General features: G+C 40.0%; 1 protein-coding gene across 2 annotated transcripts in view; it reads left to right on the forward strand.

Annotated features, from left to right (window-relative positions):
* Positions 1 to 12,084, forward strand: part of slc12a7b (solute carrier family 12 member 7b) — a gene marked incomplete at its 5' end in the record, with an annotated part of 56,181 nt that continues 44,097 nt past the window's right edge. For both annotated transcript variants that reach the window (XM_083995618.1, XM_083995615.1), the window contains one exon: positions 1 to 286. In XM_083995618.1, coding sequence (XP_083851744.1) covers positions 1 to 286 — 286 coding nt within the window. The remainder of the gene's footprint in view (positions 287 to 12,084) is intronic.

Here is a 12,084-nt window from a genome sequence, read left to right on the forward strand (position 1 = left end):
ATGGGGGAAAGATTTGTGGTAGTGCCGGTAGACGGAGGAGGAGGAGGGGGTGTCAGCGGCGGGGAGAGGGAGCACACGGTCGCGGTGGTCGCTGACCCGGCGCCGGACAGCACCACCACCACCGGCAGCGGCACCGGCAGCGGCAGCAGCAGCGGCGGCACAGCGGAGGAGCAGGAGCAGGAGCCCGGGGAGGACTCTGTGTTCGAGCAGCAGCAGCAGCAACAGGACCAGGACCCCAACGATGTGGTGCCAATCCTGGAGTACAACCGGGAGCCCAACAAGTACGGTAAGACAGCTGCTGCCAAGCCCCGTTAGTTAGTTACAAACTCCCGTGTCCCACTTCTTAGCTCATCAATCCATCCGAGGATTATAACCGTCGCATTTTTACTTCAGCTGCTGTGTGTGTGTGCTGCTCCTACTACTGCTGCAATTATGTAATAATAAAACACCGACCGACGCTTCATAATGTAATATATGTCGAAAAAAAGTTGAAAAACATTTGCTTTTTTGCTTAAATTTGAGTAAAAAGAAAAAGAAAATTAACTGCCGTTTGTCTGCAGTTGTCAACTGAAAACGCTCGCTCTCTGCTAGCTTATTCGTTAAAATTCAAAATTCAAATTAGCGTCGACGTTATAAATTTGAAATTCGAAATTTTCTAACTGAAAATGATTGACACCTAAACAGGCTGTGTTAAACTGTACTGAGCCTGGGATAATATGGATGTCACTCTGGTAGAGTGTGTCTATGAATGTAATCAATGTAAAGTTGTGTTACCTGCTATTTTAAGTTTATTTATAATCTTTTGAGTAGCTTATGCTACAGGAAAAATGTATGGATCTACAGAAATTATATGCAAATGCAAATATTTGCATTGATTGAACCTAAAAAATAACAAAAACAACTCCCTGTACTGTACATTCACCCTCATCTAATAGTTAGTCCCTTGTCTGTTTTATATTAGGACTAGAATAGTCGATGTAGCTAGTGTTTGCTAATTTAAATACTACTTAGAGACAATTAGTGGGAACAAAGGACAACTTTACATTAATGATAGGCTAATTCCATGGCATCACCCTGTACTGTATCATAGTGCCTATGTCTGTTGCTCTGAGCCATAATAATTTGGCTGCTGCAGTCTTTATTCTCAAGCCTGTTGCTCAGCCCAGTTGCTCACAAACAAGGTGCTTCTATAGCAACAGGTTGAAGGCTAGAAAGGCGCTGGGATAATTGCTTGGCACACTCGCCAAACAAGCCCTGCAAAAATTACTGTGTGCTGCTGCTGCTGCTGATTGCTTGCACTGTGTGCTGTGTATTGATTGGTAATCGTTAAGAGCACAAGCTGTTTTCTCAAAACAGTGTTGAGCTGCAAAAATGGTGGTGTCTCATGTCTGAATATAGTGTGTTTTTCATGGACCTGGCTCTTGCATAGAGAGTTAATCAGATGCTGCTTTTGCTTTCCGCTTGCTTTTACTGTAAAATAAAAAAAAAGAGACCCCAAGCCCTCCTGAAAAAACGGATAAAAAGGATAAAAGATCACATTGGCCTTTATTGTCGTGCTTGTGATTAATCGTGGTGACAGAGCAGAGTGTTGCTATTGACATAGTAGTGACAGTCTGTTGTGTTAGGTCCAAACGAAAAATTTCCCACTGGCTCAGGGTCAATACAAGATACTGGGTTGGTGCATAACAAGTCTGCCTCTGGTCCTGCAAAAATCTGCTGATGGAGGTTTGACAAAATATGAACATGTATTAGTTTGTGTAGATTTTAAACCGTAAAGATCATAATTCAAATGCTTCTGTTTACTTTGGCATGTACAGTGTAAGATAGGTGCCTGGAGAAGTATTGTTTTATATCAGTAACCTTGTATTTTGGATGGGATAAAGGGTGTGTTTGACTGGAAGCTTGGTCCAGTCTGAGCTGCTGCAAAAGCCATGGAAATGTCTTCCACATGATTTCCTCCTCTATGACACAAGGACAGGTTGAAACCTGCCTATTCAGTTTAAATGCTTAGATTGAATTTCTTTTCTAAAATCAGATTAAGTTAAAAAAGTAGAGGGTTAGTAGTCGTGCACACTGTTTAGTGGTGGTGTATTTATGTTTGTCCTTTGTCGCACATTTGAAATCTGCTAGACAATATTGTGTGTGTGTGGTTGTGTGTGAGCTTTCATCAGCAAACATTTTAATCTCCTGAGTATTTGTTACATGACTCCCAAGAAGATTGTGTACCCTCTGTGGACACATACACACCTCAGCCATGGTTCACTGACGGAACATGGCTTTGAGGTACAGTATGATTATGTTTTTCAACCATTTCTGTTTGCACACAGTTCATTTAATCCCTGTGGCTGGGAACGTGCTATTCTTGCTTCTTTTTTTTCTTTTTTTTACTCCACTGTACTTTAAAGTGCCGACTAATTTTGGCAGGTGGACAGTGGATGTGACACTCGGGTGTTCAACCATTCTTGATATAATGGGAACAAGTGTATGGTATGAAAAACTCAGGGCACCATGAGTCATGCATCTGTGTCTGTCAAATATTTTTATATTAAACAGCGACTTTTTATTTTGTGCTCTGGATTTCAGTTTCCCTCCATTACCTCCTCCTCCACCACCAGCACATGACTGATGGCAGTGATATGCACTCACTCCCCTTTGTTGTGATATATATTTTTTCTAATGGGCTTCTGGCTGATGCTGCTAAATTAAATTACGTCCATGATAAAGTTGACAAGCGTAGCAAGTAATGACTTTAGATAATGTTTAGATAATGGTTGGTCTGGCATTTTCCACTGCATGAATGACGCACCGGCGTTTACTATTTTCAGCAACACAGAGCAACACCAGCAAGAATATTTCTTTCTTTTTTTCTTTCTTTTTTTTTTTTACTTGGTGGTCAAGTAGGTTGTCTAAAAATACACAATACCTATAAGCTCCAGATAAAGCAGACTGGTTGTTCCTAGTTACCATACGAATTGAAATATACACATACTTATTTTCCATAGATGATCTCATTCATTCATTCATCGTTAAATCAGTGTAATCAAAGGTTGCAGATGTTAGGGTGAATATCGAGTGAGAAGGAAGCAGCAGTATAGTTGTGAAGAAGTAGAAGTCCCAGACAAAAGGATAGTGTTGTCTGAATGATACTGGTGGTTTTGTTTCGCTGGCTTGCCCACTTCTAAAAGCCCTGGCTTCTGATGATCTTTAAATGTGCCGTTTGCTTGTTCCTTGTTCAGACTGAGTGAGGCAAAGGCCAAGCTGTGAGCAAAGTCAAGCAAAGTGAATAAATATATCAAGATAAATGTCGTACGATGTCGCCGTATGAATTATTTAGTATCTATTTGTATGACATTATTCAAGTATATGCTTTAAAAACCCACAAATGTCCTAACAAGAGACGTAATGAATATATCAATAGCTAATGAAATCGCCTGAAGGGGTTTCATAGCACCCAGATGCTGAGGATGACTAAGATTACATTTGGATTTATTGGAGATTAAGCAGACAGAGGAAGATAAATGAGGTTCTGCGAGGATAAGGGTCTCCAGAAGGTGTCAGATTTAAACTTGATGCCACAGTTAACAACAGACTGAGACTGTCAATCTCTCATCTCTGACACTTCACACACTTAACAGGGATAGAGATAGACAGACACTGCTGTAGTAGATTTTCATGCTCACTTTACCACCTGTTGCAGCTGAGAAACTTATGCAACGATATAGTTAAATGTTCTCCTTATAGACTCACTCTCAGAAGCTTCTTTTCTTTTCTAATTGCTTGTGTAATGTGTTTATTTCCCCTCTCTTCATCAGACAAAGTTAACGTGTGTTTGACGTATTTTTGGATGCCGTCAAATTAGTTATGGACACAGAACGAGTGTGTATCGCTACACACACACACACAGCATTATGTTTGCACTCATTATGTGCATTCATGTTTAAGAAGAAGGCATGCACCTTGGGTATCATGTGCTGCCCTCTGCTTTATTTGGAGCTCAGCAGTCAGCACATGGACACCAACTGGGCCACTATATCTGCTCCTGCTGCTCCTGTGTGGCCTGTGTGCTGCTGCTGCGTGGGATGTTTGTTCCAGTTGCTCGTTATTTACACGCAACACTCAAGAGGAGGGGTGTGTACCGGCGTGTCCCTCCCTCTCTGGTTCGGACAGACAGAAGGCTTTATAGAGAAACTTTCCTCCTCCTTTTTTCGGAAACACACTCGGGCTCAGTTTTAGCTCAATCCTCGAAATGGGCTTTTTTATTATCAAGTAATTCAGTTTGAATGGGGTCGTCTGTTCTCAAAGGTCAACACTGATGGTCCAAGGGCAATCCACTTTACTTTATAGTGTATTTATTTATGAGCAATAGGATTATTTCATTTTTCAGTTGCGCATATTTTGTCAATGCACTCATGCAGACTGTCAGGGTCAGTCAAATGGAAATTTGATCATCCTTTTGGGTCTGCAGCCAGGTCATAAAACATTTGTCATGTTGCATTTAATTTCTAAATTACAGAATAATGAATTAGTAGAGAACATTGCTAGTATCTGTAAGGCCAACTCCTGTCTTGACATGTCAGAGACTGTTTTCTGTAGCTATCTATCAGTACCGTTAAAAATAACCCTGTCTTATCCGCGTGGACTCGTGACACGCAACACAATGCATGCATGTACGTATATATCTCATCATCTGAGATCCAGGCGAGCGTTGATTCTGTTTTCCAGCTGTAGTGTTGTTGCTCCTCCCTTTCTTTTACCTCCCCCTCCCAATCCTGAAAGAAATAATTGACCTTTTAGGGTTTTGACACAATGCTGCAGCTGTCAACACGGTCCGGTTTTACGTGTGTGCGTCCCGAATGTTTTATGTCGTGTTAACGGTGAGCGGCAAGCTTGAAGTGCAGCCCAGTTTCAAAGCTGCTGTGCTAAAGTGTAACTTGTTCACTGACACTGGACTATAGCATGTGTATGATGTAGCTTTCTATAAACACTTGAACACATGCACTGTTGAAACTTTGGATATTTGATCCTCTTTGCAGTGTTAGTTGTATCTATGTTAACAGAAATATTCACAGGATGTTATATGATGATGATGATGGTAATGATGATATAATAACAGAGGCATCCCCAGGCTTAGGGATACCTACTGTGGCATGTTTTAATGATGTGTAATCTCTATGACGAGTCCTCCACAGGCTGCTAATGTCACAGCATTACTGTCCTGTTTGGCAGCTTGCAGTTTGTGGTCAAGTGGTGCCACTGTGGAAAATGATTTGATAGCATTCATTAGTGTCTGAGAGGTTCGGAAAATACACAATCTGGTGACGGCATATCAGAATAATGTTGATTTCATCAGTAACATGATAACAGGCCAAAATAAAACTCTTTTAGCATTCAATTTAGCATTCATCATTTGCATTTTGCGAAAGTTTAAACTCAGTAAAACTTAAAGATTAAGTTGTTCGATTAATCGTTGGGTTGCATTTTCACTTTTATACCTGATATTTCCCCCACCAACTACTTGGTCCAAATAAGATCATTAGGCTAATGAGCGTAAAATATTGATTTGTTATGCATAAAACGTTTAAGCGTTGGTGCAATCAGCTGATCATGGAGTCTCCACTCTAGTTGAAATATAAAAACAGTTCGTAGAGTGGTGTGTCTTTTCACTTTTCAATTTTTGGCAGAGCTCAGTCAGCCGATTTTAGAGCACATTAACTATCAGACTAAAGTTTCAGTAGAAGTAAAGCTATAATATGTAGGTTTTACATATTAAAATGTAAAAAAAAGACAAAATATATGATGAATATTTTAATTATTTTTTCCAAAAGGTTTCCACCGATTTTTGCATTGTGCCAAGAAAATATGATGGAGTAATAGTATATCTTATATGCGAATATTAAAACAACAGTTATGTAATTCCTATGCTTATCTCTTCAAATGCTTTGTACATGTTCAAGCGTTTATTTCAGGAGCAATGCATGTGGTCGAGATCAATAACAGCAGCAGCTGAAAGTCATTTGTCCTGAACAGACAGTGAACAGACGTGGGAAAAACTACATAACCTGTTTTTCCCCAGGAGGCTCTCTACATTTGGCGTGGGTAGTCATGGGGTTTTCCAGCTAAGCTCTTGGTCAGCAGTATATGAAAGGCTAAATAAGGCATTTACTGTGAGTCATTCGGCCTTATTGCCTTTGCCATTGCAATAAATACACCAAATAAATGCTATTGTAGAAACAAAATAAAGCCAAATGAGGTCTGTGACATCAGGACTTGGCAAAGTGTTGTTGTTTAGTCTCAAACCAACAAGTAGCTACATACAGGGTGTGGGCACATAAACATGAACAGATGATGAGAAGGTTTTTGTCAAAAGTCAATAACATACAACTGAAAAGTCAGCACCTTTCTGCACAAATACAGCATTCATTCTGTGTTTAATTTCTGCATGCTCCTCTTGTTCAGGTGTTGACATTACAGTGGCAGGCAGACCCAGGTATAAACAAGCAGAAAAGACATCTAGGTATTGTAGGAGCTCCTTGGCACAGTGGCGTCAGTGGGTATCGGATGTCAGAAATGTGTAGAGAGACGCATTGTGTGGGTATCATGTTCTGCTTGTCTCTGAACGAGGAGCCTAAGGATAACCCTCGTAACCTCCTCACCCCTCCCTCTGCTTCTAGCAGCCTAAACGACTGCAGCACAGTCAAAAAGCTGAAGATGAAACCGATACAGTAAACAGACTTCAGTCATTTTCAGCGTCTTGCACTTCACTTATACTTGGAGCTGTTTGCCACAAAAAGGAACTGAGCTTTCAAAACACTTGTCAACTTCTGTTTTTTGCTGACAACGTTTCTTATACATACATATATATGGGTGCCCCGCCCAGATACGGTAGATAAACATCACCACAGTGTAAATCTTACATCAGAAAGTCTTACTTGATTCCTGTCAATAACTAACAAGTTTTGGGCAACACATCCGTCTAAATTATTGACTAACCGGCCTTCAGGATGAATTTGCCAAGTGTGAAAATTACATAGAAGACAGAAGAGGCATAATATTGTTGGAATCACACATATTTTTTATCAAGAATTTTCACGTTGTTTATAATATATGTTTTGTAAAATGATAGTTCATTAACCGTAAACATCTTAATAATGGGAATATTCAAAGTTCTTTTTATTTATAGGTTAACATGCTTTTCTTTAACTGGTCCGGCGCACTTGAGATCAAATTGCGCTGTTTGTGACCCCTGAACTAAAATGAGTTTGACCCCCCTGGACTAGTTGCTTCCCTGTGTTGAGCTGCCTGAGTATTTTTTACTCATTAGCCAATAGATAATTAAAATGTAAACATGTGAAAGTTTCTTAGCCCTGATTACAAAGGACGCATGACTTACATAAGAAAAAAATGGGTGAAAAGAAACAAAATGATGACAAAACACCTCCAAGAGGAAAGTGTCATTGGAGCCTGTAGTGTCATATACTACAGCGTTAAATGCATGACTGGCAGACAAGTGTGCTGCTGTTACCTGAGATATCTGAGGTGTCGCTGTCCATGTGTGCAGTGAAGTCATTACAGACTTCATGTTGCCTCCATCATGCATTCAGCCGATATATACGCAGGTTTTCCCTCGACTTTGTAGCTGCTGATCCTGACTCATGGAATATTCTTTATATAGATTTTTTAAAAGTCATGTTTTGCGCAGGTCTGAGTTCCCCCTTTAACACCTGGCTGAGGTCTCCTCCGCCAGTAAACACCAGTAAATAAATGTCATGGAAGGAACTTCAGAAAGGAAACATAAAGGTTATTTTGCCGTCTTACAGCCAGACATTTGGAAAGTCTGACTGAATATGATCACTGGCGTTGGTTCCTTTTAGTTTCGCTTGAGCCAGCACTTGTAAAAGAAAAGAAAAAAGAGAAAAGAAAAAGAAAGGTAACACTTATAAATGCAAGCGAACTGGAATTACCTCAATCTACGTATAAATCTGTCCTGAAATTTGGTCACAATAATGAACAAATTTGTTATAGCTAATGACACGCAAGTAATTTTATTGCTCTCAGAACTTCTACTGAACGTTGTGAAGGTCTGATCAGCAGCTACTGGAGGAGCTGGTTTGAGGTTTGATCAAAACCAGATTGAAGTAGGATCAATCAGTTGTTAAATCCATCAACCCTGAATTCTTAATGGCACAAAAGATAATAATTTCGCTGATGTTAGCAGAGGGAAAGCAGCAGGGCCCCTAAATTTTGAGACAATGCAATACATTTTTCATCTACTTACGCATGTGCAACCAGTAAATTCTTCTTTTCTTTTTACTCTGGTGAAATGTGGAAGTGGCGACTCAAAGAACCTGTAATCTGTCATTGCAGCTGTCAGGCCAATGTGTGTGAGGATCATGAATGAAAAGGAAATGTGAATATTTGCAAGTCGATTTATGTCCCTAAAAGTTTTCTGCTTGCGGTCCTACAATTTGAAGTTAGGTGCCACTGTGCTACTAGTAAAAAAGTAGTTAGTCTGGAGCCCTGGGACACTGTGTTTGTCGACCTGTTGGTACAAAACAGAGAACAAATAGTTTTTTCCCCCCATATTTTGCCATAGTGGTCGTGTAACTGTTGTATTTCCAGTTTGGAACAAATGGGGGCAACAGAGTGCCATTTTCATTCCTCAGCTGAGCTCTCTCCTGCAGGATGAGAGGAGACCTGACAGATTCAAAAGCAGAGCAGCAGAAGCCAGAAGGAGCTGAGATGCTGCTGAATTTTGATCCAGCAACAATTAAGAGGAACATTTACTCCAATTATGCGGCTCCATCCCTGCATCTCATGTATGAATTGTTAATTTCATGCCCCTCAATTGGACTGTAAGAGCTCACAGAGTGGTACAATATAAAACATCATGTGTTTTCTTCTGTCTCGCCTCCGGCCTTTTGACTAAGAGAGGTTAGTAAACACAAAAAAAAACATGCAATGCAGTTTTAAGAGCAGGGGGAAGTAATACAGAGAAGGAAAGATGTCATGTGACAAAGACTATGAACCAGCTCACATGACAGGATACAGATACTTAACTCTACCCTGATGTTCACCATGATCTCCTTCTTAGATTTATGTGATTTTGATTGCATTTTGTATTGATTCTAACAGGGAAGTTGTCCTTCTCCCTGTCCCCTCCAGAGGGCGCTATCACTCACCAGGTAATCTATTACTACAGGGCCTTTGAGCAGGAAACATTACTGACTGATGTACTGTTGTTTTCTAACTTTGCTCCCTAGTTGGTCAGATTTAACATTTGCTCAGTCCCACTCCTGTACGACAATACACTCAATTCTAAACACTCTCACAGTATTTATGTATTTCAATCAAAATTTATTTATCTAATCGTATTTTTCAGTCTGTTTTCAGCCATGATGTTGTAGATTCACACATTGTATTATTCCTCTCACTTCTACGCCCCTAGGAAACAGATCATTGCTCCCTTCACACACACTGAGACTTGTGTCCTTGGGCTGTACTTGGTGTATCTGTTGCATATCTAGTCTCCTCCCATCTTCCCTTGTAGAGTCATCAGAATCAATACACCTATTTCGGGAGTAGAAATCTGACCCTGCGGAGAAAAAGTTCACTTTAGCTGAACAGTTGTTGTTGGTCGATGAATTACAGTCGCTCCAGAAAGTATTCAGTACTTTGTTGTGTTACAGCTCTTAGTTTTAATTGATAAAATTGTCCATTTTCCTCTCTTTTCATTACCACAAGAATGGCGAAGGGGTCACTCTGAATACTCACTGCAGCCACTATACGTACCATTTCATTTTTAATGAAGAATGAGTTCTCAGTGAGTCAGAGATTATTATATAATTCCAGTGAGTGTGAGAGCCAGCCAAGTAAATTCTGGGAAAACTGTGTGATAATAACCACAGTTTCTGTCTAATTAATAATGTTCTGACTAATTATAGCAAGGACTTGACATTTACTGTAACAGAACATTTTGAACATTAAATAGAGGGCTGCAGGGATGACGTAATATTGCTGGCCATCCCAGAAGTTAAGCATCATCTTGGACAATCAAAACAAGTGAGCAACAATTTGTTTTTTAAACCCAAGTGCATGTAAATTACGATTTCAGCTTTTCAGTTTATTGTTTATTATATCATTTAGCGGTGTATATTTTCCCTGGTGGAGGGAAATATGTTATGGAGCAACAGCTGGGTCAAGTTATGTAATACACACTCTTGAGCTCCTGTATTTTTGAGTTTTGCTTGTGACGTGAGTAAATGCTAGTTGCATCCATGTCTTAGTAACATGTGAAATGACGCAGTAAAAAACAAACAGAAGCACCAGGTCTAGTTTTCAGTGTCGTATGTGAATTGTTGTGAACGAACACTCTCATAAAAGAGACATTGTCCCTCTGGCCTGGATGGCCCGTCTGTCCCTGAGAAGCAGTCAGACTGTCTGGCCTCTTAATCAGCGGATGCCAGTTACATCACTGCTTATTCACTGAGCGTGGAGCAGATAAGTGCTCTCTTTGTTACCTTTGCAAAACCACAACAGCTGAGTGAATATTCCTTTGACAGGTCGCTGTATTGATTATTGCTGTAATTGCACAGAAACACTGGGATTTTTTAGAAACGGTTCGCTGCCACAGACGAGAGTGAGAGCATCGGTGTTCATTCACTAAACTTTTCTTTGACTTGTTGTCTGAACCATATTTGTGACCACACAGACTGAAACTATTAAGTCTCGTTGGGAATTGTAGAAATGCTTGACGAACTGGTTGACGAATGTTTTACATACAGTACTAACATCATAGGGAAACCACAAGCGCAAGAAACTGGCAGCACAACCATGGGCTGGGTATCACTACTGATCTACTGAATTGATTTTAATCACAAGCTCCCGATGCGATTTGATATTGATTCATTTAGAGATATTTGCTTGGTTATGAAAGAGATTCTCACAAAACTGATGTTGCAAATTATACAAAGATGAAACTATCTCATGTAAACATGAGTACTTTTTAATAATACATCAGGTTAAATTGACCGAAAAGCAGTTACATTAATGCACATTCATTCAACATGACCCACTCCAGAAGTAAACAGTGTAACAGTCCGATGGTGTACATTAGAATATCGATCTAAGGATTTTATGAATCGATATCAGATCTTTCAAATGAAGATCATTATGAATTGGAAAATTGATAGCACAACAATGACATAAGTTTTAATATCCTTATTTTAGTGAAAGCAAGATTAAACTACTGAAAAACATGTGGTTGTCTATATGTTGTCTCATGATAGATTTGGTTAAAGAAACACTAAGTTAGTTGCAGGCAGTAACTGTAATCTTTATAAATCATGTGCCCAATCCAGTCATTACAGAGACTAAACCCAGTATCTAGATGTTTTCACTTTCACTTTGCCTCAGTTGTAGCCAAGTGAAATAAGTTTTACTCATGAACTCTTGTTTAAGTTGGAGATATTTTCCTGTAAGTTGATGACTCTCCGTCTCTGATTCGTACTCTTTCCTGCTGCAGCCTCCACCCTTCCGTTGACTGTATCGATCTCGTATGCCGTCACATTTGGGAAATAAAGAAGGAAGAGAGAGAGAGGGAGAGAGAGGCTGAATTTTTTTTATTTCTGGGCGTGGGACTCCAGATATTTAGCATCCATCCATATGAGGCCTCAGGGCTGCAGCCTTAAGAAACAACTGGACATCTGGCCCTAACATGTGTCTCTTGTAGCGTTTCCCATCACAGCCAGGGTTTCAGTTACTTGGTGTGAGACCTGAAACCTCGGATCAGTCCCTGTCAGGAAATGACTCACACTTTTTTCGGGTTAAGAGATAAGGTCAGCTGATGCATTTGTATAAAAAGCAGCAACACACCGCTGCTGCAGTTGGATAATGGTGACGGATGGCTTGATGGAAGATAGTGCTACCAAATTAGATTGAATACTCTGATGGTGGTGGCCTTGTTTTAGTCATTAGTTTTGGTATTGGAAGAAATGATCACACGTATTTTCTCAGACTTTGAATCTAACAACTTTCCCGTCATTACGAGGTGCAACAGAGCGTTCGTCTCTGTCAACACTGCAGCTC

This window comes from Trachurus trachurus (genome assembly GCF_905171665.1).
Source record: "Trachurus trachurus genome assembly, chromosome: 20".
In the NCBI taxonomy this organism is placed as follows: domain Eukaryota; kingdom Metazoa; phylum Chordata; class Actinopteri; order Carangiformes; family Carangidae; genus Trachurus; species Trachurus trachurus.